Source organism: Callorhinus ursinus, unplaced genomic scaffold, assembly GCF_003265705.2.
Source record: "Callorhinus ursinus isolate GAN/ISIS: 27379988/994484 unplaced genomic scaffold, GSC_fseal_2.0 scaffold46, whole genome shotgun sequence".
Taxonomy (NCBI): Eukaryota; Metazoa; Chordata; class Mammalia; order Carnivora; family Otariidae; genus Callorhinus; species Callorhinus ursinus.
In genome coordinates, this window is record NW_027397108.1 from 7,724,641 (window position 1) to 7,751,570 (window position 26,930).

The 26,930-nt window shown below is 53.1% G+C and overlaps 1 protein-coding gene across 4 annotated transcripts; it reads left to right on the forward strand.

Annotated features, from left to right (window-relative positions):
- The first annotated feature begins 1,970 nt into the window (after positions 1-1,970).
- Positions 1,971-22,871, forward strand: KLHL36 (kelch like family member 36). Of its 4 annotated transcripts, none has more exons than XM_025860356.2 (5): positions 1,971-2,132; positions 12,110-12,188; positions 17,096-18,169; positions 19,726-19,883; positions 22,091-22,871. In XM_025860356.2, exons 2-5 carry the CDS (start codon positions 12,126-12,128, stop codon positions 22,644-22,646), a joined length of 1,851 nt encoding a protein of 616 aa, XP_025716141.1. In that variant the 5' UTR covers positions 1,971-2,132; positions 12,110-12,125; the 3' UTR covers positions 22,647-22,871. The 4 variants fall into 4 exon arrangements, with proteins under 4 accessions (XP_025716141.1, XP_073738448.1, XP_025716140.1 ...); XM_025860355.2 differs by lacking the exon at positions 1,971-2,132 and adding an exon at positions 9,467-9,623; XM_025860358.2 differs by lacking the exon at positions 1,971-2,132 and adding an exon at positions 9,752-9,822.
- Positions 22,872-26,930: the final 4,059 nt, after the last annotated feature.

A 26,930-nucleotide genomic window follows, 5' to 3' on the forward strand; every position in this document is an offset into this window, starting at 1 on the left:
TCCGCCCAGCAGGCTGGAAGTGCGGGCTGATGAGCCCCGTGAGCAACTGTCAGCCAATACACGCCAGGAATGTTGCGTAAGTACCCTGTCTGCCCCACCCCTTGGGTAGGAAAGCTCTAAAGGGTGTGGTCTCCAGTATTTCCGAGAGTTCCCTGTGTGTAAAGCTCCCGCCACCCTCGGAAGCGGCTGGCTTCCCTTTGCTGTCTTGCTTCCTCCTCCTGATCAGTGTTCTGCACTTTCCAGATTCACTACTTGAACTTGAATCCTAGCCTCAAGGTCTGCGTCTGGGGAAAGCCAGACTAAGGTGGAAAGGATTGGTAAGGGCGGGGCTATCACTTTACAAGAAGGACAAAACAACAGGTGTCAACAGACTTGTTCATCTGTAGCATCTTAGGTCAGGTGTCTAACAAGCAGATCTTGAGACCTGGACTCTCTATAGTGGTTTATGAAGGGAGACCTCTCAGGAGAAACCTGTAAGGAACAGAGGAAGCAAGACAGGGCAGGAGAAAGTCCAGCGAAGGGTGCTCTCAGCTTAATCCCAGAAAGAGCTCTGGGATTCAAGAGCTTGACTAGAACCACAAAATCGTCCCCTCCACCTTGAGGCAAGAGGACCATATCTTTATACTCTGATACTGGTCAGCCATTGACACTGGCTGCAGGCTGCCCTCAAGGGGAGGAGGCCGAAAGCCTCCAGGCATTCCAGGGTAAGAGCCTCAGATATTCACAACGGGCAGGATGGGGGGGGGGGCGGGTAGCTGGGCAGCGTCTTCTACTTGTGAATTGTAGCTTGGATGAAAAGGAGCCTCAAACCTGCTAAAACTTGACACAGACAACGAATATATACTGAGTGTGACAAAAAAAAAAAAAAAGATACCTGAGATTTTCCTTCTCGAAGTTCATGGTGCACTTGTAGAATTTAAAATAAAGCTGCCTCAATCACCCAGTGCCAGACACCCCGCTCAGTGCTGACGGGTTTCTGTTTTCGCGGACACCCTGTTTCCTGCTGTTCCCTGCAGGTCGGGTGCCCATTGTTCCAGCCAGGTCGGGTTTTTGCTGGACTCACCTGCTGCCTCATCCCCCCAGCCTTTGTACCAGCTATTTCCTCTGCGTGGGATACCCTTCCTCCTTCACCTGCCTACTGACCCCCCACTTATCCTTGCAAATAGCTCAGATGTCAGTCCCCAGTCGCTATGTGTCACGAGCAGGTAAGCTTTATCTCAGGGGTGCCAGGGAAGTTTAGTATTTGAAAAAAAATTTTTTTTAGTTCATGAAATGTACCATGCCAACAAAAAAGAAAACTCTCCGGAGACCCTGAGATGTACGTGTGACTGACAACAGCAGTGAGCTGGTATTGCATACTTACTACCATACTTACTACCCAGGCACCGTGCTAAGCCCTCTACATGCAATAACTCGCTAAACCCTCCCTGAGACCCAGACCCTCACTGGTAGGCTCTGTTGTAAACCCCATTTCACAGACGAGAAAAGCAAGGCACAGAGAGTCTTGGTAATTCACCCAAGGTCACACAGCTGGTAAACGGTAGACACATGAGTTGAACTCTGAGGCTTATACCAGGTATCATTACTACATGCTGTGCTGAACGAAGGATTGAATGGACCAGCAAAACCAAACCGACCTAGGATCCAGAGAGAGGACAGCCCTGCTACGTCAGGCAGGGCCATCCGGGTCAGTCTGTGCAGTAGAGGGCAAAGGGACCAGGACAGACAGCTCAGAGGGTCTGGCTGGGGGCTGCAGTCCAGAATGTGCGTCCTCCCTGCCCCCCACCCAGTGAGGCAGACTCCCAGGGACCCAGCGTTCCTCACTCCCCTGGGTTCCCGCAACACAGGGCCACCTCCACCCTCCCCTTATCTTATCCATATTGCAATTGCACGTTCACGTGTCTATCTCTCCCACTTCAGATGCGGGCTGGGCTTCACTCAAGACCTTTTTGGCCAGAACTGATTTGCCCGGCTTAGAAACAATCCACTTTTCTCAAACAAAAAAGAAGAATGGGATTCGAGACCCCAGGAGCCCTGTGCAAATAAGGCCAGACCCCACTCCAGGAGGCAGTAAAGGAAGAAGCCCGTTGCTGGCAGGAGGTCAGAGCAGGACCAGCTGCTTGGCTGACAAGGTAATGACCAGACACTTGCTCTTTCTCCTAAGTGGGGGCAGGCCTGGGCCTGGAGTCTGAGCTCCCACAGGACCTAAGGGGTCCCCGCATCAGGGCTGGGGGGGGCAGGCAGCTTGTAGAAGAATGCAGAGGTGATTTTGAACAGGGTGATGTGAGTTCTGAGAGAATGTGTCTGAGAGTGCTGCCTGATGCTCTATTCCTAGAATCCCATAGGTACTTCTGGGTTCAGTGGAAAGTGTGCTGTGATCGATTAGCAATGTCTGCACTGGGTATAGGATAAGAAGGGGAGGCCTGAAGGCTATGTTGTTTACCCATCCCAGTTAGCAGGGCCGTGGGAGAAGGGAGCTGAGCAGATTACTAGCAGTAATAGTAGCTACCATCTACTAAGCACTTAGAATGTTCCAGTAATCATGTAAAGTGCTTTTCCTGCTCTATTTCTTTTTTTTTTTAAGATTTTATTTATTTATTTGAGAGAGAGAGAATGAGAGATAGAGAGCACAAGAGGGAAGAGGGTGAGAGGGAGAAGCAGGCTCCCTGCTGAGCAGGGAGCCCGATGCGGGACTCGATCCCGGGACTCCAGGATCATGACCTGAGCCGAAGGCAGTCGCTTAACCAACTGAGCCACCCAGGCACCCTCCTGCTCTATTCCATTTGATTCTCAAACCAACTCCAGGAGATAAATGCTGGTTTTGCCCCCCTTTAGAAGATCAGTTCCATGGGGCACCTGGGAGGTTCAGTCTGTTGTGCATCCAACTCTTGGTTTCTTGGTCATGATCTTGGGGTCATGAGATTGAGCCCTGCATCTGCATCAGGCTCTGCTGCTGGGCGTGGAGCCTGCTTGAGATTCTCTCTGCCTCCACTCCTCCCCCGCTCTCTCTTTCTCAAAAAAAAAAAAAAAAAAAGGTCAGTTCCATGAGGGCCATGATTTTATTTATCTGTATTGTTTAGTGCTGTATCTCCAGCCCCTCACAGAATATCTGGCAGGCACTCAATTAAGCCACTGAACTGTGGCTCAAGCAACTAAGAAACTGAATTTTTAACTTTATGTAAACCTAGCTAATTGAAATTGAAATGCCCACGTGGGGCTGTTGGTGACCGTTTTGGCCCAACACCGTTCTAGAGCCTGAGGGCTTGCTTGCCTCCCCTACACTGATCCCCGATGCCGGATTCAGAATGTGGTCCAGGTTCTCCGCAGAAGTGCAGGAATACACTGGGACGTTTTCCGTGATCATTCCACCAGGGAGGGCAGGGGTGTAACCAACGAGTGGACCTACGAGCAACTGCATTTGTGCTCTTCCGGCCGCAACGATTCTGGGCAGGCTTTTTTCCATGTTGTCTAATTTTGCACATGAGAAATCTGAAGATTCCAGAGTAGGATATGGCACCCTCAGGGTTACCTGCTGGTCTTGGACCCAAACCAGGTTCGCAAACCTGAAGTCCCAGGCATTTCATGTTAACCACCGGCAGGAAGAGAAGCACATGGTCCGTCTGGCATGCCACGGAGGAGTCAGGCTGTGGGCAAGGCCAGCTGAGTTAGGGGCCTCCGTGGTAAGCGACCACACCCAAGACAGAGTCCGGCTCCAGGTGAAACCGTGACCTGCGGGGAGCTTCCTGGACATCTTCTCTGGGACACCTGCTTCCCCCTCCATCTTGTCGCTACCTCTGTCCGGGGGTTGGCATCTTTCTTCCCCTCTAGTCACAGCATGATCTTGAGAAGGTGCTGTAAGTTGATGAACGCTAAGGTGTCCATGACTAGTAGGAAGTGTCCGCTTCCCGACAATTTCTATTTTGACGGGAAGCAGGGGCTTCAGCCGAGAACTGCTCTCTGGCCCGCAGAGGGTCAGGCATCCTCAGCAAAAGCTCATATGCGTGCAGTTGTATGTGGCAGGCACCACGGGAAGTGGTGGTCATGCATGACGTCATTTAACAAGTGCCACCCCATTTGGAGATGGGGAAACTGAGGCACGCTGAAGCTAAGTAGCTGGTCCAGTTCGCAGCTGGGGGGCAGAAGCCAGGCCAGGGCTCAGACCCAGGCAGAGCTGGGGAGAAAAGCGATGGGGATGAGAGGGAAGGAGGAAGGCGCAAGTGCCAATTGCAGGGAGGCGTTTTTTCTTTAATCTGGGATGAGGGTCTGAGGACCCACAGACTGGGGCCTGTCTCCTGCTGCGGCTCTAACCATGCGGGCCTGATCCTCCAGAGGCATCTGTTGCTTCTTGTCCTCGGGTCTAAACAGTTACAAACTTACAAGAGTGAGCAGGCCAAGAATTCTACTTGACTTTGTGATCCTGGTTGGCCCCTGGGCCTGCTCCTTTATGCCGGGCTGCGATTTTTCTAGATTACTCAGCCTTTGGGAGGGAAGCTGGGCCAAGGACAAACCCTTGGTGAGAAGAACAGACTGTTTAGAGAACAAGCCCACCTCCTTCGCCCTCCCGCCTCCCCTAGGAGGCTGGGGAGCCTGCAAACTCCCTGCCGGGGGGGCAGGGCTGGGTGCTCGGAGCAGTCCTCGTGGTCTGCCCCTGCCAAGCCCAGCTGCTCTCGGGGAGCCTGGCTGGCAGCTCACTGACACCCTTCCCTGCCTCCCCTTCCCACGGGCTGTGACCTCGTGGGCACCAGAAGGTCAGCACCAACTCAGGAGCCAGAAAGGGAAGCAGCTTGCAGCCCTTCCAGAGAATCTTCTAACGCACTAGTTAAGTCTGGGCACTGGCCCACGATGGCACGGGGTCTTGTCCTGGTTCCTGAACTTACCGTCTGCGTGGTACTCGATCGATGTGCTACGCAGTCCTGCAGAGCCTCTGCGTCGTCATCTGTAAAGGGGGGGGGAACAGTAGCACAGACCCTGAAGGCCGCCGCAAGGATGACGTGGGCCCCCGAGGGAGTGTGGCACAGGGCCTGTGTGTGACCTGCCCTTCACCTGGGCCTCCCTTGCCTACGCCCCTCGCCTGCCCTTTTTTCGCCCTTCTGTGGATCCAGATGACATGTTCTTTACCAGGGGCACTCTGCTGTGACACGTCTTTGAACTGAAGTATTGAGAATAGAAATAACACGAGCCTCGCGTGTCCCTCTTTGGTGACAGTCCCACCTGCCCCATCTGGCCGGCAGTCTCAAAGAGCTCCACACTCAGGCCCCGCACTTGGGGTTTAACGCTCTGAGATGGTTGTCTTGAAATTCTTAATAATTCTATTTTTGGGGTTTGGATTGTGTAAGCGAGGCCGGGTGGGACAATGGAGCGTGTGCTGGCGGGCTTGGGTCACAGGTTTACATCGTTGTTGCTCAGTGGGGGCTTGGGCACAGGTGCAGGAAGGCTTAGAGCCTCTGGGCCCTCCCCACCAAATTACATGGCCCCAGGTGCTGTGAGGGTCCGCATGTGCCCCACAAGTGCCCCCCCCCCCAGGGCACACGGCACAAAACAGCCAGTAAAAAGCATCAGGACAGATCAGAGATTGCAAAGAAAGGAAATAGCTTTTTCCTGCTTTCCGAACAAGGGGCCCCGCATTTTCATTTTGCCCTGGACCCTGCAAATGCTGTAGCTGGCCGTGGTTCCATCTGGTGCCCAAATCTCAGAAGCGTCAGGGTGTTGAGCCGCTGTCAGGGGGTACCCACTAGGACAGCCTTTGGGAGGTTGATTAGAGCCTTACCAACACGTACTCCCCTGGCCCAGCAACTCTGCTTTATCATTAGAGACGTGCACAAAGTGTGTGTATAAGAATGTTCACCTGGCGTTATTTCTAATAGTGCAAGCAGCCAGATGCCCCATAGGGAGGGAGGGTCAAGTGCACAATGAAGATGGAGGACTTGGATGCCACTGTCGGAAGCATATCGCAGAACTTACTGGCATGAGAAAAACTCATGGTATTTGCAAAAGAGGAAAAAAGGCAGTCAGCAAAGGGCCTGTACCACATGACTTGATTTGCATAGCTGCGTGGGGGAATTTATGCATGCGGAACGTACTGGGCTGATTTACACGTAAGTACTGAGAGCTGTTCTCCTTGGGTGGGCGATTTTTTTCCCGTTCGTGGGTGTCTGTGTTTCCAGCTTCCATGCACAGAGTGCACCTCACTTTTCCCATGACACAGAGGCATGATGGTGCAGATGGCAAGGTTAGTTTCGACCTGTGGACTGTGGAGCCCGCTTGCCTAGGTTCAAAACCCAGCTCTGCTCCCTACAAGCTCTGTGACCTTGGGCAAGCGATTTAACTTCTCTGGGCCTCAATGTCCCCATCTGTAAACAGGGAAAGTAATACTACCTCCCTCAAAGAGGCAAGGAGACAAGTAAATAAGTGCAGGGAGCTTAGAGCAATGCCTAGCACATAGTAAAGCTGTAGCTAGTGTGGTTATTGTCGTAAAGAAATTATATAAAAGAAAAATCTGGAGACACAACAATATTAACAATGATTATTTTTGGATGGTGCACAAGTGAGTGGTTTATTTTTCCTTTTGGACTTTTCCGTCTTTCCCAAGTTAAGCGTGCACTTCTTTTGTAACTTGAGAGAAAATATTAAAGAAAAAACCGTGAAAAGGTGGAGCGCTAAGTGTTGGGGAAAACAGGATGAATTCAAGTTAGCCACATTTGCATGCTTTTCAGGCCAAGATCACGAGTGGATTCTGGAGCTCGTCCCAGGCCCTTATTCCAGACCTCCCATCATGTTGCGTACCTTCTCATTCATAAAGGAGCCAACAGCTGGTGGACAGATGCCAATGCCAAATGATAGACTCTCACATTGAATAGCTGTAGCTAAATCTCTCAGATAGAGATATATCCGTATACATGTAGAGATACGTACATGCATCTAACTACCTGTATTCTATCTCTCCATCTCTCTACTATGTATACAATATGTACATATAGAGAAAAGGAATATTTAACTAGTTATAAAAAAGAATATTTCCCACCCATAGCCCCCGAATATAACCCTAACATGAGACTGACCATGATATAGTAATTGCTCATTTACTTGTTTGCTTCCCTCCCTAAAATTCCTGAAAATGTCTTCTTTCTATCCCTGGCACGTACCACAGTGCCTGGCACATAGTAGAAGTTCCCTAATAGTCTGTTGAATGAATGAATAAATGAATGAATGAATGTGCTCAAGTAATAGCATAGATTCATGCGTCAAGATACAGACATAGAATGAGATGTGGGATTAGCTGTTTTACGGTGGAGATGGGTCAAGGGAGGGCCAAAGATGAGCACGTAAGGCTTAGAGTAAAGATGATGCCTGAGGAAAGTATTGAAGGGTGACCGTGTGCTTGTCCCCACAGAAAAGGGAAGAGAGGTGAAGAAACAGTGAGAATAGCGTTCAAAGGATCCTCTAGGTGATTCCAGGGTTAGTTTTACCCTAATTCCCTTTAAATTAAAAAGATACTTTCTATACTTTTGTTTCTCAACAAATTAGTGATCTTTAATACAAATCCCAATTATCAAAAGTAATTTTTTTAAAGATTTTATTTATTTATTTGACAGAGAGAGACACAGCGAGAGAGGGAACACAAGCGGGGGCGGGGTGCAAGAGGGAGAAGCAGGCTTCCCGCCGAGCAGGGAGCCCAATGCGGGGCTCGATCCCAGGACCTTGGGATCATGACCTGAGCCGAAGGCAGACGCTTAACGTCTGAGCCACCCAGGTGCCCCAGTAATTTCTTTTCAAGTCCCATAAATGTAATGCTTTTCAGGAAGAAGCAGGGTGTGAATGTGCAGTGGGCTGAACTAGGGAGGGAAGGGCAGGCTGGCTCTGTGCTCAGTTGACCCCATTTACAGGTGAGGAAACAGGCTCAGGATGTGACGTGCACTCGGGAGAAAGTGAGAGAGCTTACCCAGGCCAGTCTGCCCCTCCTGTGGGCATGAGCCCTGCAGCCAAGCTGTCACAGCTGCACCTTTATTTTGCACTTTGCCACCCACCCCCCTTCCCTCACACCCCAGGGCAGGCAGCCTCTGGGGAGAGGTGCATGGTGAGGGTGGGACAGGGCCTGGACCCAGGCTGCTCAGGGACCACATGGTTCCTGGCTGGGAATTATCTGATGGAAGGGGCCTGAGTGGAGTGTTGTGTCTAGCACAGAATAAAACAAAGACAAGCCTTGAGTATTTGCCTGGTCATGCTGACTCCCCATCCCTATTTTTCTTTTCTGTCCCGGCCCACCTTCAGGGGCTGCATCTAGCCTTGCTTTATGCAGCCCTGAAGGATGCTCTGAATCCTTTCCGGAGAAGGCAGGGAGTAGAGAAACAAGGAGAGACGGGTGTTTTTTTGTTTCTTTGTTTGATTTTGTTTTTGTAACAGCTTTATTGAGATACAATTCTTGTACCGTAAGTTTGCCCTTTTAAAACTGTACAATTCAGTGGGTTTTGGTATATTCAAGTTGTGCAACCATCATTATCATCTAATTCTAGAACATCTGTATCACCCAAGAAGAAATCCCTTATACTTAAACAGTCACCTCCATGTATCCCAATTCCCCAGACCTAGGCAACCACCAGCCTACTTTGTCTCCATGGACTTGCCTTTTCTGGACACTTCATATAACTAAAATCATACAATCTGTGTCTTTCTTGTGTCTGACTTCCTTCACCGAGCCTAATGCTTTCCAGGTTCATCCATGCTGTAGCATGACATAAGTTTGACAATTCATAGATTGGTGGGTGATGCTTAAATTCATTCGTTCCACAAATATTTACTGATTATTGAGCACCTACTGTGTACTAGTCCTGGGGGCCCAGCCAGGAATAAAACCAACAGTAAACTCTTTCCTGGGAGGTTTCTAGGGGGGAAGAGAGACAATAGCCAAATGAATAAGAAAGTGATTTGTAATATTCGACGGGCTAAGAGCTACGTGAAGTGCAAAGCTGGAAGTGGCCAGAGCGATGGGGGGGGGGGGCGTGGGGGGCTGTCCTTACCTAGAGGGGCCAGCGGAGGCCTCACCTTAGGGTGAGCGCAGCGTACCTATGAGTTAAGACTTGGGAGGAAGTGAGGGAGCCAGGAGGCTGCCGCGATGACCCCTCGCAGTACTCGGGTCGGTACCTAAGCGCTGCACCAGGGACGGTGGCGGACCAGAGCGGGCGTTTCCAGGTGCGAGGCTGGGGCCCCCGCGCACGCGGGAACGAGTTGGGCGACGGGGGTCTGTGGCCGAGGGTGGGCGCCCCCCCGCGACCCCGCGCTTTGACCCCCCCCCCCCCCCCCCCCCCCACCGCCCCCCCCCCCGCCCCCCCCCCCCCCCCCTGCGCGCCGCCCCCCCCCCCCGGGGCCGGGCCCCCCCCCCTCCCGGGCGCAGGCCCCCCCACCTCCCGGGCGCAGGCCCCGCCTCGGCGCCGCCTGAGCCCACCTCCTCGCGGCCGCCGCCATTGGCCGCGCGCGCCGCCTCCGCCCTCGGCTTCGCACTTCCTGGCGGAGCCATGGCTGCGCAGCCGGCCGTCCCCGGGGCTCCGGCTACCCGGCCCCGCCGCCGCGCCCGCCCGGTCCCGCCACCGCCGGGGGTCCCCGCGCCGCTTCCGTAGCGCGCCCTCCAGGTGGGCCTCCGCGCGCGCCGTCGGGGAGTCGGGGGGTCGGGGGGCCGGGCGGGGGGGGAGCGCCCATCCGAGCGAGCGGTGACCCCCGGCCGCGCCTCCCCCCTTTCCTCCCCGCGGCCCTGGGTGCTGGGGGGCGCGGCGGAGGGAGAGCCGAAGGTGAGCCAGGTGCGGCCTGCGCGGCCCGGCACGCGCGGCCCAGGTGAGTGTCCCCGCGTCCCGCCGCGGGCGCGGGCCCGGCCGCGATCCGACTCCGCCTCCCTCCGCCTCCTCGCTGCCGGCTCGAGCCTGTCCGGCGGCCGTTGTGCCGGCAGTTCGGCCGGGGGAGGGGGTGTGGGTGCGGGTGCGGGTGCGGGCGAGCGACCGCAGCGGCCGCGAGACCCGGGGCTGGTGAGTTGTGGCGGGCGTCCGAGTCCATTTCCCGATCGCTGAGGTCGGCCAGGTTCAGGGTAGAAACCGGGAAGCCGTTCGAAGAGCAGGCTCCCCGGGGACCCTCCGTCCGGACGTCGCCTCTGTTCCCATGTTTACTAAAAGACCTTTAACGCGGAACTGGGGATCGCCCCTGCCCCTGTGGTTGGCCTTGACCCCTTCATCTGCCTCCAGGAAGCCCAGGGGGCGGCTGACACCCAACGCTCCCACACACATTGGCCCCAAACCACTCGCCCCGAGACAAAAGGGAGCCTCCACCAGGGGAAACTCTCAAGAAATCTTGGCCTAGAAACGAAAGCTTTCAGCGCTGAGAGCAGACCCGAGCCCAAGCTGGCTGCGGGGGGGGGGGGGCGGTGGAGAGAGAGAGGGACCTGCTGCTTTCTGGGGTGTGACCTTGGTCAGGCCTCTCTACTACCTGAACCTGGGCGTCAGAGATGATCGGGCACCTGTCTCAGAGGGTGAAGGTAGAACAGCCAGCAAGCCCTGCATGAATATTGGTTTCCTACCTTTCCCTCTTGAACCCTCTAGCAGCCCCCAGGCAGTCAGAAGGGACAGGGGTGGGTACAGCTGGCCTTTGTCACAAAGTTGCTAGTTTGTCAAAAATCTAGTTGTCCTTTCCTTTCCCGAGGGAGCTGGACAGGATGGATTGTGCCCCAAGTTACTCCCGTGGGAACACTGGATCCCCTTCCTCGGTGTGACCCTCATTATCTTGACACAATGCTTGCTTCTTGTGACATTGTTTGTTATTAGCCTGGGCTGTTTGTTCAGTAGGTAACAAATGGACTCATCTCAACTCAGCAGAGGAAAAAATTCCTCCTTAAACCCAGTATGTGACTTGTGCCCATGTAGCTAGGGTTGTCCTTCCTTTGTGCTTCCCATTCCCCCCAAGCCCCCCAAAGCCTGGCTTTGTGCAATTATTCGTGAGGTAGTTGGCGTTTCAAAGCTGGAAGAAACTTTCACATTGCCTGATACACCAGCCCATCCCAGAGAGGTGATTATGAGGTCTAGAGAGGTAAACATAAATGTTCAGTTTTATACTGGATGATTTAGGCAGGGCACTCTGCCTGTAGGCTGTTTTTTCTGTTTTGTTTTGTTTTGTTTTTTTTAATGGCCAGGCAGGGGAGCTTAGGGGTTGAGAGCAAGGAAGCCTCCCTGGGTTGCATTCCCACCTCTGCCGCTCCTTCCTGACCATGTGACACTAGGCAAGTGACCATATCACTATCAGCTTTCTCTTCCATAAAATGAGAATAATAGTGCTGGCCTCTGGGGGTTTTCTGGGGATTAAATCAGTGAAGACCTAGAAACACACTTGAAGGAAAGCACCCGTGTCTAGAATGTGACAATATTTCATATGTGTCTTATCATCACTGCATCACATCCCGGCCTTCATCATATTTTTAAAGTAAGATACTCTCAAACACTGGGCCACATTCAGCAGAGCTTCCTGGTGAAGGGTCCACGACTGCCCACTTTGAAGCTGGACAGGCTCAGGTTTGAGTCCCAGCCGTTTACTAGCTTTATGACCTGGAGGCCAGTGTCCATATCTGTAAAACGGGATGTGACAGCCCGGCTGAGTAGTTGGGCTCAAATGAGATCGCATGCGCACATCCCTTAGCCTGGTTCCTGGGTCACAGGCTGGGCTTTGAAATGATAACTATTGTCATGATAATTTTGATCCAGCCAAAGCCAAAGAAGAAGAAGCCCTCCTCGGGATCAAGCATCAAAAGGCAGATATTTGTAGGAGGTGGCCTAAAACACACGGTGTCAGGTTTTAGTGAATAAATGAACGTTAGGTGTCCCATCTGACTCTGATTCTGATTCTAACCTGATTTTTTTCATCTCCGAGTACTAGCGTTCTTGATAACATACGGTCTTCTCTCTCTCTCTTTCCTCCGTATGACTGCGCCCCAGTTGTCATCGATGTCTGCCAGCAGAGCTGCGATTAATGAACGGCCTAGGGTTTACTTTTATATTTTTTTAAAGATTTTATCTATTTATTTGACAGAGAGAGACGGCCTAGGGTTTAGTATCACAGCTCAGAGGTCCTGTTCTCGTTCTAGGGCTGCGGTCTCTTTTATGATGGAGGGAAGCCGGCAGACGCGGGTGTCACGGCCGTACAAGATCAGCGAATCCTCAAAGGTCTGTGAGTAGTCGCTCGCCACCTGTGCAAGTTGCCTCAGAAGGGTGGCGTTTTTCTGATGAGTTCATTCCTAATGTACAGACTGACTTTCTGTTCTTGGTGGTGGCAGTAATCTCCTTAATGATGAATAGAGAGGTAGCACGGGCACGGGATGGAAAACGTCCTAAACTCAAGAGGAGTGGGGGGCGGGGGGGGACATTAGAGATACACCTCGACCCATTTGTTCTTCGCCTCAACCTGAAGAGGTAGATGAGGCAAAAGAAAAGCCATGGGATGTTGCATCCCTGGCTGTTACGGACCCAGACTCTTCCCCCAGTCGTGACTTACTGGGACCCTAGGAGCAAGTGAGGGTGGGTTCCCCAGGGCCAGGCTACCAAACTGTGTCACATCAGGATTACCCCAGGAGAAGGTATCTGATTAGAAATGCATATGCCCCGCCCCACCCCAGAGGGGCTAAATTAAAATCTGAGAGCAGGACCTGGGAATCTATACCTTTAGCAGACTCTTCGGAGGACTTGGAGCAGCCCCTGTCCCCCAAGCTACTGGAGGAATAAGGATTGGGGGACCGATTTGCAGGGCAGCCTGTATTTATACCTCTTCCTCTATAAATATTAATAACACCTCTTTTCTTTAAAAGTGGCTCTTTTAGGGCGCCTGGGTGGCTCAGTTGGTTAAGCAACTGCCTTCGGCTCGGGTCATGATCCTGGAGTCCCGGGATCGAGTCCCGCATTGGGCTCCCTGCTCCTTGGGAGCCTGCTTCTCCCTCTGCTTCCTTCTCTCTCTCTCTGCCCCTCTGTCTCTCATGAATAAATAAATAAAATCTTTAAAAAAAAATTTTCACGGGAACTGTTAGGAAAAAAATATTTTACAAGAAGATTGAAAAAAAAGATTAAGGAATAGCACTTTAGATAAAGGGAGTTGTGAGCAGCCTGTAGATTTGAAGGGAAAACAGAGGGACAGAGGTTCTGCAGATGTGCATGATAGGAAAATGGGGTGTAATTTTCAGGAGAGGTTGGTTCTCCAGAGAAACGGGCTCCTGTTTCCATCTGAGTTCCCGAGAAGGCGCTTGCCAAGCCTGGCTTTATCTGCTGTGAAAACCCAGAGAGGTCTCGCGGCTGTCTCAAAGAGGCTTTGTTTCGGACCCTGGCTGCCTCTGCAGAGACAGTGTAGCCTTCTCAGTGTGATAGTGCTAGAAATCTTTGTTCTTTAAAGCCACATCCTGAGTTTGTTTCTGTCTGAACCTATCCCTTGGTTAGATTGTATTTATGTTTCTAATTTTTTTGTATTAAAGAACCCAAATGGTAAGTGTATCTTCAGTTTTCTAGACATTAAACACATCTCTGTAGCCAGCACCCAGGTTACAAAAGAATGTTACCAGACCCTCCCGTCCCAGTCCCCAGCTTCCAGGACTGGCATTTTATCTGCCCTTGAACTTACTGTAAATGGGACCAGGGGGTAGGTAAACCCGTGTGCCTGGCTCCTTTACGGGTTAGTACGCTTCCGAGGTTCATCCTGGTTGCTGTGTGTAGTGGGAGGTGGTTCCTTCCCACCGCGCTAGAGTCTTCCCTTGTGTGACGGCCACTGTTCATTTATCTGCTCTGAAATGTCTTCATCCATTTTGATGATGATTTTTTTTTTTTTTAATATGAAATACCCCATACCTGCTGCATTCTGGCTAGGTTAGCTGCTGAGTGGCTGTGTGTCTTCACCCACCTTGCCTTGCCTCTGATGAAGGCAAGGAAATAAAGGAATGAATAGGGTTAATACCATCAAAGAATGTAGGGGTCGGGCCTTCCAAATTATAGGAAATGCTTCGAGACTGTTACTCATGTCCCTTTAAAATTGGGAAGTCACGTTGCTCTGGATTTTTTTTTTTTTTTTGAAAGTGTTCATCTCTGCAGCTACACGAAAATAACCAGAAACGGGGGGTTGTAGTTGAGACCCAGGTGAAGAATGAAACATGCCTACTTAGCATGGAGACCCAGTTTTAGAAAGAGTGGCTGCTCTTCTCCCTGCCCTGGCTCACTGGAGCAGATGGTCCCCTCGGCAGCTGTCATCTGGGGCTGTCCCTCCCCCGTCCCCCCGCCCCCTGGAGGGCTCTTTCTCTTTTTGCACTGCAGATGGGGGTCCTGTATACACCCATTTAAGTGTGGTGGTGCCACATTCCCACCAGCTTAGAGACAAACGGGGGGCCAGGTTGGGCAGGCTGCCCACTCAATGCCCCTCACTTCTCAGGATTTTGAGCCTTCGCTGTCACGAGATAGCCTGCACTGCCCTGGTGCTTTTATACTTCCTTCCTTTAGTCCACGCCCAAGAGGGGCCCTAAGCCAGGGTGCGTTGGAGCCCTGGCCATTTCTGCTTCATTAGAAGCCCAAACCAGGCCAGCCTGGCTCTCTCTGCCAGTAACCAGAATAGACCGAGAGACCGTGTACGGGACCTTGGAGGAACCATCCTGTAATGTGACAGCCGCAGAGCCTGGAGCTCGGCACACTTGGAAGGAAGCTTTGGGCAATATCTGTCTGGTGTCCTCAGTGGAGTGTGAGAACGTGGCCTGCACCTGTAGTCTAGATGGGGTGATTGGTGTGGGAAGTGTCTGGACCAGGAGGGACCAGAGGGAAATAAAGTATCACAATCACAAATGCGTTGGAGGCAGGAAGCAAAGAAGGAGATGAGACCCATGCAGTAGGGCATGGCTTGAGAGGTGACCTGCAGGAATGCAGGGAGCCCTCAGCCTGTCACCCCTCGCCCCACCGCTTCCCCTTGCAGCCTTAGAGCCCAGCTAGCCCCTTTCCTCAAACACCCTCAAATAGGCCAGTGGCCTCGCAAATGTGTTTGGACAGCCTCTGTCTCCCTGTGCTGAATTTTGTGGTGTTTCCGAGGTAAATAAGCAGCGTGCAGATCCTGAATGCTTAGAGCCTGATCGGTCTTCTAAAGATGGAAGGGCTGCTGTCTTGGTCTGACAGATCTTTGCATCCTCCAAAGCACATGGCAGGCCTACAGCATTCAGTCAGTGTCTCCCAATTGATTGAATTAACCCATTTTAATTGTTCATGTTTTTTCATTATTTTGTTAATTCCGATGCTGTATGGTGATGAAAAGTTTGGGCTCTGGAATCAGACCTAGCTTCAAATCCCAGCCCTATCACTGAGTCACTGTGGGACTTCGGGCAAGTTTCCTCATCTCTCCAAACCTCAGTTTTCCTCATCTGGGAAATGGGCATGGTAACAGACCTTCCCTTGAAGGGTCATCGTGACCCTTGAATGAGAGAGCGCATATCCAGGGCACAGTGCAGGACACATATAAGCCCTGCCCTGGGAAAAGACCACGTTCCTGCACGTTTTGTGATTTCTCGCTTTTAGTCTCGGCGACGACTAGTGAGGCCATGTTTCTGAAAGTAGGAGCCCCAGAGCACCTTAGTCTGGAAGCATTGCAGTGTCTGGGACCGGCCCCATCCCTGGACCCATCTGTAGAAACGGCGGTCTCGGGGCGCCTTGGGTGGCTCAGTCGTTAGGCATCTGCCTTCGGCTCAGGTCGTGATCCCGGGGTTCTGGGATTGAGCCCCGCGTTGGGCTCCCTGCTCCACGGGAAGCCTGCTTCTCCCTCTCCCGCTCCCCCTGCTTGTGTTCCCTCTCTCGCCGTGTCTCTCTGTCAAATAAATAAAATAAAAAAATCTTTTAAAAAAAGAAAGAAACAGGGTTCTCTGTAGCATGGCTGGATGCTGAGCACTTTCTAAAACATAGAGCAGTCTTCAGGGTGAGGCCTCGGTGGGAGCTCCAGCTCTACTGGAAGCATCTCTTTGCCACATCCTGCCCCCTGTACTCCCCATGCCTCATCCTAAACGCCCTCATCCTCACTCGTGAGACCAGGAAAAGGGGGCTGAGAGGTGGCTTGTGGCTTTCCTGAGATCACACAGCTTGTGAGTAGCAGAGCTGGAATTCAAACCCGGATTCTGTCCGAGTGTTGACTGGGCTACATTTGAGCAACTTCACCGTTCTGATAGGACAGCAGATTTCATCGTCTTCTCCTTTTTTTAATTAACATGTAGTATTGGTTTCAGAGTCTTATACAATACCCAGTGCTCATTACATTACATGCCCTCCTTAAAGGACAGCAGTTTTTAGGCCTATTTGCTCATGGCCCACAGTAAGAAAGGAAGGGGGCAGGGAAAGAAGAAAGAAAAGTTCCAGGAATTCTATGCAGAAAGAAGAGAGGAAGGACGAGAGAGAGAGAGAGAAAGTAAGATTTTAAGAACCGTGTATATAAAGAAAGAAAGTAGGAAGGAAGGGAAAATGATAAGTTAGTTTTTAGGAACTGCATTTGATGTATCACTTTTTTTTTTTTTTTTAAGATTTTATTTATTTGACGGAGAGAGACACAGCGAGAGAGGGAACACAGGCAGGGGGAGTGGGAGAGGGAGAAGCAGGCTTCCCGCCGAGCAGGGAGCCCGATGCGGGGCTCGATCCCAGGACCCTGGGATCATGACCTGAGCCGAAGGCAGAAGCTTAACGACTGAGCCACCCAGGTGCCCCATCATTTTTTTTTTTTAAGATTTTATTTTTAAGTAATCTACACCCAACATGGGGCTCGAACTCACAACCCTGAGATCAGGAGTCTCCTGCTCTTTCTTCCGACTGAGCCAGGACTTGCATTTGAAAAGGAAGAAGGAAAGCTACGAGACAGAGAGAGAGAGAGAGAGAGAGACACACACACACACACACACACACACACTTCCTGCAGGCTCTCTGATCTGCTGTTCCCCCTTCTCTTTCATTGTATTGTACGTGCTGGTCGTGGGGCACGAGATGGACCCCAGGGCCCTGCAGCGGGGAGCAGGGGCGTGGGGGGGAGGGGCTTGGCATGCTCCCCCCGGGAGCTGACCCCTGAGCCGTGGTCTCTGCTGCCGCAGGTGTACCGCTGGGCCGACCACTCGAGCACGGTGCTGCAGCGGCTGAACGAGCAGCGTCTGCGCGGGCTCTTCTGCGATGTTGTCCTGGTGGCGGACGAGCAGCGCGTGCCGGCCCACCGCAACCTGCTGGCCGTGTGCAGTGACTACTTCAACTCCATGTTCACCATTGGCATGCGTGAGGCCTTCCAGAAGGAGGTGGAGCTGGTCGGCGCCTCCTACGTCGGGCTCAAGGCCGTGGTGGACTTCCTGTACGGCGGGGAGCTGGCCCTGGACGGTGGCAACATCGACTACATCCTGGAGACGGCCCACCTGCTGCAGATCTGGACGGCCGTGGACTTCTGCTGTGAGTACCTGGAGCAGGAGGTGAGCGAGGACAACTACCTGTACCTACAGGAGCTGGCCTCCATCTACAGCCTCAAGCGGCTCGACGCCTTCATCGACGGCTTCATCCTGAGCCGCTTCGGCACGCTGTCCTTCACGCCCGACTTCCTGCAGAACGTCTCCATGCAGAAGCTGTGCGTCTACCTGAGCAGCAGCGAGGTGCAGCGGGAGTGCGAGCACGACCTGCTGCAGGCTGCCCTGCAGTGGCTCACGCAGCAGCCCGAGCGTGAGGCCCATGCCTACCAGGTGCTGGAGAACATCCACTTCCCGCTCATCCCCAAGAACGACCTGCTGCACCGCGTCAAGCCGGCCGTGTGCTCGCTGCTGCCGCGGGAGGCCAACTGCGAGGGCTTCATCGAGGAGGCGGTGCGCTACCACAACAACCTGGCAGCCCAGCCGGTCATGCAGACCAAGCGCACGGCGCTCCGCACCAACGAGGAGCGCCTGCTCTTCGTGGGCGGCGAGGTCTCCGAGCGGTGTCTGGAGCTCAGCGATGACACCTGCTACCTGGACGCTAAGAGCGAGCAGTGGGTCAAGGAGACGCCCCTGCCGGCCCGGCGGAGCCACCACTGTGTCGCCGTGCTGGGGGGGTTCATCTTCATCGCTGGCGGCAGCTTCTCCCGGGACAATGGAGGGGACGCGGCGTCCAATCTTCTTTATAGGTATGACCCCCGCTGTAAACAGTGGATCAAGGTGAGATTAAAGCCAGATTATTTCTTTACTCTTGATGGCTTTTTGGTCACTTAACCTAGCCTTGACTGCCCCCTCCTCTCAGGCCTTGGCCACCGTCCCGCTTCTGAACGAGGCGTGACGATAAAGTGACGAGCCCTGTGATTCCCACGCTCCCGGGCGCCCGCACCCTGCACGGGGCGCGTGAGGGTCGACTGGCCTCCGGGTGCAGGCCCGGCCATTGTCTGGAGCGGTGCTTGCTCGCTGGTAGAACGTTCTATGGCAGTAGAAACGCTCCACACCTGTGCTGGCCGATACCCGAGCCGCTGGCCGCACGTGGCGATGGAGCACTCAAAATGTGGCCAGTGGGACTGAAACACTGAATTCTCTATTTTATTTCATTTTAACTGATTTACGTCCAAGCAAAAAGGGCCACGGGAGGCTAGAGGCTGCCATGCTGGATAGTGCCGGTCTCGAGATTTGACCCAGAGTTCAAAGCCCTTTCCCCTGTCTCAGAGTCTCCCTGCAGCTCCCTCTTTGGGAAGTGTTTGGAGCTCGTGGAGGGAGGTCACCAAGGCTCACGCCTGCTGGCAGGGGTGGTGAATTCTGGGAACTGTGGGTCTTGGCATATCAGACCTGAGTTCACACCCCAACTTGGCTAAGTCATAGCTGTGGTGGATTTCAGACTGGTCCTTGCCCTCCGAATTTCAGCTTCTGCCTCTGGAAATGGGGTGGGAGGGCATTGTCATTCTACAATCAGAGGCTGTATGTTGCTCAGGGCGGTTGGCAAACGCCTGGCACAGGGAAGGTGGACCCTTCTCTCGTGAACACCTCCCCAGGCCACCACCCTAGAAAATCAGTCTGCCTTTATACTCACACCTCAGTGTTCTTACTTAACTTGATGGGGTTTTTTCCCTGGGCGCAAAACACAGAAGGGACTCCAATGACCTTTCTGTTTTCTTAAAAAAAAAAACCTAAAAACCCCCGTCCAAAGTCTATGTCCTGCCACTAGAAAGTGGCTCCCAGCTTTGGAGCCCATCCTCAAAAGCTTTGTAGTGGCGGCAGCCTGAAGGTGTGGTCTCCTCCGGGACTGTGTTCGTTTCTGTGTTCTACCTGAATTATTTAAACAAACAAACAAAATGGTCTGCTTTTTAGTTTCCTGTTGATTGCTCTTAACACAACAGCAATTGGCATTAATTTTAAAAGTATCTGATGTGGGGAGGAACAAAAAGGAAAGATGAATTTTTATTCCGGGACACCACGAAACCAGTTTCTGAACTGTATGTTCTGTGGAACTCAAGCCCACGAGGTCAGCCACATGACCAAACAAGTTAGGGGAACTGTGTTCTCCGTCCCCTTCTTGGGGACTTTGCAGTGCCTCCAGGGTCCTGGGAGCTCTGAGAAGTCCCTCTCAAGAGCCCCCTTTTCTTCAAGTTCGACTTCCTTCTCCCAAACACACTTGGCCACTGCTTGACCTTCCTGGGCTGTGTGTTCCATAGAACCCATGTGGGAACTCTGTGCTCGATGTTGACATGGTCCAGGTATGGGCAAGGGAAGGTACAGGTGTCCCGCCTCCACAGGTGGCCTCCATGAACCAGCGCCGCGTGGATTTCTACCTGGCCTCCATTGAAGACATGCTGGTGGCCGTCGGTGGCCGGAACGAGAATGGAGCTCTTTCCTCGGTGGAGACTTACAGCCCCAAGACCGACTCCTGGTCCTACGTGGCCGGCTTGCCAAGGTGATGGGGGCCTCCGTGGTGGACTCTGCAAATGTGATGATTTTGTCCACCTCATTTTCTAGATATCTTGACCTTCAAATCCAGGAAAAAATCTCCTGGCTTATAAATAATGGTGGGCAGACCACAGGGGCAGAGGGCGTGGTGGTGACCAGTCAGGGCTCTGGTTTCAGACCATCCGGGTGCACGTGTCAGCTCTGCCGATCAGGCAGATCTCCCTCAGTTTCCGAGTCCGTTCAGAGTTTCAGGGAGAGGGTATTAAGTTGAGATATCGAGAGCTTTCCCTAGGAATGTCCCTGAGTGTGGGCTTGGGTTGTTCCAAGAGGTGACAGATCTGTGACACGAGCCAGAGTCTTCAGCCTGCTCTCTCTTACTCCATCTGTAAGGGAAGGGAAGGTGGACCTAGCGGCCATGATAACGCCTGCCCCATAGGGCTGTCAGGGCGAGATGGTCCTTGGAAGCCCCACCCCCGACACGCAGCATCCGGTACCCGGGGAGCGCCCGGTGCCCTCGCTCCTCCTCAGTCGCTCCACATTGAGGTCTGCACTTAGGAGCACTGGTCATCATCGCAGATCCAACAGAAGGTGCTTGCCGCCGATTTTACCAGCTCCTTGTAGTTGAACCTGCAGGCACGCTTTGTGAACAGTCTTGCCGTGGGGCACAGGCAGCTGTCTTGCACGGCTCCCCGGGAGCTAGAAGGACATGTGGCGTACGCCGCAGGTTGTGAATCGCAGTCCCGCAGTCTCTAGCTGCTACCACCTTCGCGTAGAGGTTCCAAAAAGGCGATGGAGTAACACCTCAGACAATCGGGATAGTGGCTCCTGATTAGCACGTGCCATCTCTTGGGCCAGGTGCTTTAAGTGACGAATCCCTTGAGCCCCACAGTGACCTGGTGGGGTGGAGGTAGGCGCCCACATAATTTGTCATCCAAACTAGGATGGCAGTGAACTGGGGAGGTTAACAGTGTAGATACCGACGGTGTCGTAGGTAAACCAAGACCTCTGGTCTCCCTAGGTTTAGGTACTGTTGTTTTATCATCCCATTTCACAGACGGAGAAGTGAGGCTTCACGGTAGTCATAAGAGCATCTGCTGCCGTCACTTTCTCTGGGGCAGGTGGTGTGACTTACGTACCTCAACACTACAACCACCCTGGTTTTTTCATTCTAAACGGGCCTGAGCTGCACGGGGTTGGAGTCAATGTAGCCCATGACGCTGTGGTCATTGGTGTGTGCGTGTAACGGGACCTGCACGAACCTGCAGCCCAACCCGAGAGTCGCCCCGGGCTGCCCCCCAGACTCTCCCCTCCCGCCGCCCCCGGCCTGCCCCGTGCAGCCACTCCCCTGAGTCACCTCCCCTTCTCCTGTCACCTGTGTTTGCAGTTGGGTTCTGTTCTCTTCTCTTCTTGTTTTTATGTCAACTGCACTTTTTAGAGAAAATTAAAAACTGAGCAGAAGGTCCAGATTGCTCCATAGACCTTCCCCGCAGAGCATCTTTCCCTGTTGGTAACATCTTGAAGTCGCAAGCAGTCACACGTGTTACAGCCCGAGTGGCTGCAGTACCTGAAGGGGGGTCGCCCCGAGGGAGGACTCACTGTCTGTGTTGTACGTTCTGTGGCTCGGGACAAAAGTGCGGGGACACGTGTCCCCAGCGTCGCACAGAGGAGGTTCACGGTCCTGAGGCTCTCTTGTGCGCCACCCATTCGTCCCACCCATACCGTGAGCCCCTCGGATATTTCGCTGTCCCTCTGATCTTTTCCAGAATGTCGCAGAGTTGAATTGTACTTTGGTTCCCGTTTGCGGTATAATCTGATTAGGCGCCTCTGTGTGCCTCCATCGTACAGCCTCGTTGTTTTCAGCTCCTCCAGGAAGGGTCAGCCTCGGGATTCTCCCCACTCCTGAGCGGGGGAAACGGAGCGCGGGGCAGAGCCCAGGCGGCGTGATGCCGAGCCGCACGTCCGTTTCCCTGCCTGGCTCTGGCACGTCTTGTCCCGTGACCTTGCCCCGTGTCTGTAAAGCGTGCATGGCATGCCTGCTCCCTGCATGGTCCCGTCAGGTCCCCACTGCCCCCCGTCTTCCCAGAGAGCGGGTTGCCCCCCCCCCCCACCTTACTCAGAGGAAGAGAGCGCAGGCCCGGCACCGGGAGATCCCGCCCCGGGCACGGCCCTGAGCCCCTTTCCGCCTCTGTCCATCCCCACCCTGTCTCCCCGCAGGTTCACCTACGGCCACGCGGGCACCATCTACAAAGATTTCGTATACATCTCGGGGGGCCACGACTACCAGATCGGCCCCTACCGCAAGAACCTGCTGTGCTACGACCACCGGACGGACGTGTGGGAGGAGCGGCGGCCCATGAGCACGGCGCGCGGCTGGCACAGCATGTGTAGCCTGGGGGACAGCATCTACTGCATCGGCGGCAGCGATGACAGCATCGAGTCCATGGAGCGCTTCGACGTGCTGGGCGTCGAGGCCTACAGCCCACAGTGCAACCAGTGGACCCGCGTGGCGCCCCTGCTGCACGCCAACAGCGAGTCGGGGGTGGCCGTGTGGGAGGGCCGCATCTACATCCTGGGCGGCTACAGCTGGGAGAGCACGGCCTTCTCCAAGACGGTGCAGGTGTATGACCGTGACAAGGACAAGTGGAGCAAGGGCCCCGACCTGCCCAAGGCCATCGCCGGCGTGTCCGCCTGTGTGTGCGCCCTGAAGCCGCGGCTGGAGGACAAGAAGAAGAAGGGCAAGGGCAAGAGGCACCAGGACCGGGGCCAGTGACACCAGGACCGGGGCCAGTGACGCCCCCGTGTCCCCCCCACCCCCGCCCTGCCTGCGCCTGGCGGGGACCTGCTCCCCGCCACCACCTGCCGGAGCGTCTAGACCAGCACCAACTTCGTAGCATCCTGGAACCATGATGTACTTCTTAGCAGCTTTTTTTACTTTTATGATTCTTGGTATTTCTATGATATCACAGTAACCGATTAAATATTCTATATAATTTTACATATTATCTTGCTTGAATAATTAAATCCGGGCCCAGGCAGGAGCTAGCCCCTCATCTCTGTGCAGGGCTGCTTCCTTCGTTCTGAGTCTCCCCGAGGATGCCCCCGCACCATCCCCCCCGAGAGTACCTAGGGCAGGGCTTATGCAGAAATTTTTGTGAGCGAAACTAGGGGCCGTGATGGGGACAGTTGGGACCCCCCCAGGCCATGCCTCTCTCAGCTTGGCTGAGCTGTTAGATTCTTGGCCCCACCTCGGAATTATCCATTCTAAAACTACCAGGAGTAGGGGCAGAGGGGGTGCCTGGAAACTAACCAATTTCTGGAATGACTGAGCACCGTCCACGTTTGGCGATCACAGGCAACGTCAAGTGCATTCATGTTTATGAGTGCGGACTCTGAGCCCCCAACAGGGCAACACCTGGGACTTCTCACCAGGCAGATGTTCCCACCAGGATTTCCTGATCTGGTGACTATTGTTTCTCAGTAGTCCCGTTTTCCTGATGGGTAATCTTCCTAAATTCTAAAAGGGTCCAGGTAATCAAGAAACTTAAAAAAAAAAAAAAAAAAAGCATGAAACTCTTAAACATTTTTCTGTAATGTGCTTTTTTTTCCCTGAACCCACTATTTTCTTATGTTACTGTCATACTGAGTCCCCAAAATCTGTTCATTTCTCAGGAAAGAAAAAGTGGCCATCCTAGAATTTGCCATTGTTTTCTCTGGCTTGGCTCCAAGAAGCCCTCGACAGCCCCTCCATGAGTGAGCCGAGCACATCTTGCTCCCTAAGGAGGATGTCAGGTACCCACCCCCTCCCCAACTCAGCTGTCCACTGTGAAGTCGTTTTGTGCTGCTGGGCAGTTCTTTAACAAGTCCTAGTTCCCTCATTCATCACGCGGTGGGTCAAAATCGCTGCCTCCCAGGGCTCGGCGCCTTCAGTCCGTATAAGCTATTAATGTGTATTCAGCACCTTCTCTTGCGATGTGTGACCGCCCCACGCTGATTCCTGCAGGTATCACTAATGGTGTGCCTTCAGAGGTGAGCTGGGGACCCCTGCCCCAGCTGCTGTGGACTCAAGGATATGGGAAGAGAAGCGTGCTTGCCCAGGGAGGCGTTCACGATCTTTGCCTTGACAAAGATCAGATTGCAGAGATGAGAACACCTCAAGATTTATTGTTAACCTTGGTATTAGACTATGAATCTCCGTTAACTTATTTCCTTAAAAAAAAAAAAAATCTCTTTACTTCCTTTCCTTTCCCTTAAAGGATTACTGTGATTTTGAGTGGCTTGGGCGTTGAAAGCTTCAGTACCTAAATCGGTGCCCTCTGTCGTTAGTGGGGCGAGCGGTCTGCTGACTTGGCTAGTTCCGAGCATGTGGAAGTCCCTAGAGGCTTCCAAACTGTTGAGAGGTTCTGCAGGGCATGCAAACAATCAAACCAAAACCTGTACACTCTTCATGGAGCTCCACAGTACGTCAGTGTATTAAAGTCTCTGGGAAGTCCTGCATTAACTGTTAACCTTCCATCAGTCCAGTGTTTCCAAGCTTCACTGAGCCCGAAACTCTTTTTTTGGCTCATACCTTGTCCAGCCCTCCACAAAATGTTTTGCAAAACTTCTGCCAACTTTGGGATAGCTTACCCCCTTCCTGTTGCAAGGAAGATGTTACTATTAGAGAACCCCTTAGAAGGCATGGAACATGTGGTCTGTGCTCAGTCATAAAGAGGTGGTTGTTCAACCAGAGTCCAGGGGAAGGTGGGGAGAACAGCACGTAGATTCCATGTGTGCTTTGGGGAGCAGGATGGCTTTGACCTTGGGAAGAGGAGAGACATCAGTTTTTAGCTTAAGCCAGCTCTCTTATTTTTGACTACCATGATGTGTCCCTGGATAAGGGTGCAGTGCTGGTCGCTACTCAACTCTCTTGTGCCTGTGGGTTCCGTACAGTGTCCTGCACCTCATACTTCGTGGTGTCACTCTTGCCACTCTGAAGGCTGACTTGTCATTTACGGGGTTTAGAATCCAATATTGTTAGGGTTGGGAGTGTTCTTTCAAAGGTAAGGTTGATCAGTTTCTTCTCATGGACTGGCTTCACATGATTGGTGGTGGTTTCTCTGTGCGAAGAAAGGTTGTTGAGCCTTTCGGTGTCAAGGGAAAGGAGCGTCAGTGACCAGTGGGCAGCCGGGCAGCACGGTGGTGGGACCCATGACAGGTAGCTGCTGTCCGATGTTTTTAAGATGGCAGTCACCCTGCTGTGCCGTCCCAACGGAGAATGGGAGAAGATGCTGTTTAACCCAGATGGGCAGTCAGCTTGGGGATGCACTCCTGCAGGTGGCCATCTGAGCGGCAGAATCACAGTGGTGTGGTTTCCAGCCCCAGGGACAAAGGTTGGGTTCTTGTGGGCCACCATCTTGAGACACAGCAGCACCTTCTGCTGCCTCTGAGCACTTGGAGAACACTGGAATCATTTCTTTCGACCTTTCAAATAAGCATAGTGGGCTTTCATTCAGGTTTTTTGGGTTTTTTTCTCACTTTTAAAGAACTAGAGTTTGCACTTCATGTCAGTTGTACGTTTTGAGTTTGATCCTCAGCCAAGTTGGAACCTTGTTTGCTTAAGACATGACTGTCATGCTAGAAGGGAGGAGAATAGAAGGCTGAAGAGTTATGGGTACTTACAGAGGTCTTCCTGCCGTTTAAATATACAGAGGTTGTCTTAGCAACTCGTGTGTTCATACAGCTCAGTTGGTATTTTTAACGTTTTCGATGTTAAGTGTTAACGTTTTAGCATTTTAGAAAGACTGCCAGGTAGGACTTTCAGATCTTGATCTGAGCAGGAAACCTCGTGTGTGAATCATACTCTGAATGCCCCTCCCCTTGCTCTTTAATGATAAAGTGACCTCATGGTGACTTAGTAGAAACCCCAGAAGGCAACCCTAAGGGGTGTTCAGTTTTGGGTGGAGACTGAAATGCCAAAGGGAGTGGGGTCCCAGCCCCTCCTCTGAGCTCCAGGATCCCACTCTGTGAGCTCAGGTGAGTTAACCTGCGGTTCCAAGTACCTGGCCCCTCAGCCAGGTGACCTTTCAGTGGTTTGCAGCAATGTGGAACGTGAAAGACCCCCCGACCCCAGCCCCAGCCCCTGGTAGAGTTGTCAGGCTTCATCTTTACCCTGGTCCTCCATGGCCTGTGGCTCAGCCCAGCACCTGCCGAAGGAGTACCTCCTGGGCCTTCTGTCTCTCAGAGCTTTCGGCTGGAATCTCAGACCACTGGCCCTGCCCCTGGAGGGGCAGTTCCATCCTTGGCTTCTCCATGGATTCCGAGTGTCTTCAGAGGGGTGGGGCGGGGGCCGTGTGCTGGCCCCCAGAATAAACCTCTGGAGTGTAGGGCAGCTCCACAGGCCCTTGGAGATCCTGCCCTGTGCGTCTGCCAAGCCTGGCAGTTTTTAAAGTTTTTTGAAATGTTTTGATACTTTTTGATACCATTTGCTAATAACCGTTTTGTAGATTGCTGCCGGGGTTTTCCACTTCACGTCTCCCCCACTCCCTGCCCCCGCCCCCAATCCCCACCCCCTTAAGCTTGCACTAGACAGCAGGTGCCCCGGGGTCAGCACTGGGACCTCGCCTGCCTCCAGTGGCTTTGTCTTGGATCTTGCTGTCCTCTGTGGCTGCGATCTGATACAACTCTTGAATTTTGTAAGGTCCTGCATGGCTCACCTGGCCCTGCCCGGCCTGTGACTATGACCGCCTTAGGCCCCCAACTGAGCAAGAGGGCACGGATTTGCCAAGAAGACATTCTCATTCCCTTAAGATATTCTGCATTTCTCCCGAAGCTCCTACCTCAGCGGTGTGCACAGAGGTGAAACCATCCCTGAGGACTGACCCACGTGTCACCTTTCTCACACGGGTCATTGCTCAACCCAGGGCTTGCCCGGGTCCCCATCCGCTCCCGTCCACCCCGCCTAAAGACGTCTTCGACACGAAGTCTCTAACAGCGAACCATCCTGCGTTTTACAGAATGACTACCCTCAGCTTGGAAGTGAGTTTCGCTCTTTTGTAACAGGAATAGAATTTATGTT

What these genes read in the sequence shown, in the direction of transcription:
- KLHL36 (XM_025860356.2), top strand. Translation starts at nt 12,126, where the DNA reads ATGATGGAGGGAAGCCGGCAGACGCGGGTGTCACGGCCGTACAAGATC. An exon ending in AGATCAGCGAATCCTCAAAG is followed by an intron (nt 12,189 to 17,095) that starts GTCTGTGAGTAG and finishes CTGCTGCCGCAG; the next exon opens with GTGTACCGCTGGGCCGACCA. An exon ending in TACGTGGCCGGCTTGCCAAG is followed by an intron (nt 19,884 to 22,090) that starts GTGATGGGGGCC and finishes GTCTCCCCGCAG; the next exon opens with GTTCACCTACGGCCACGCGG.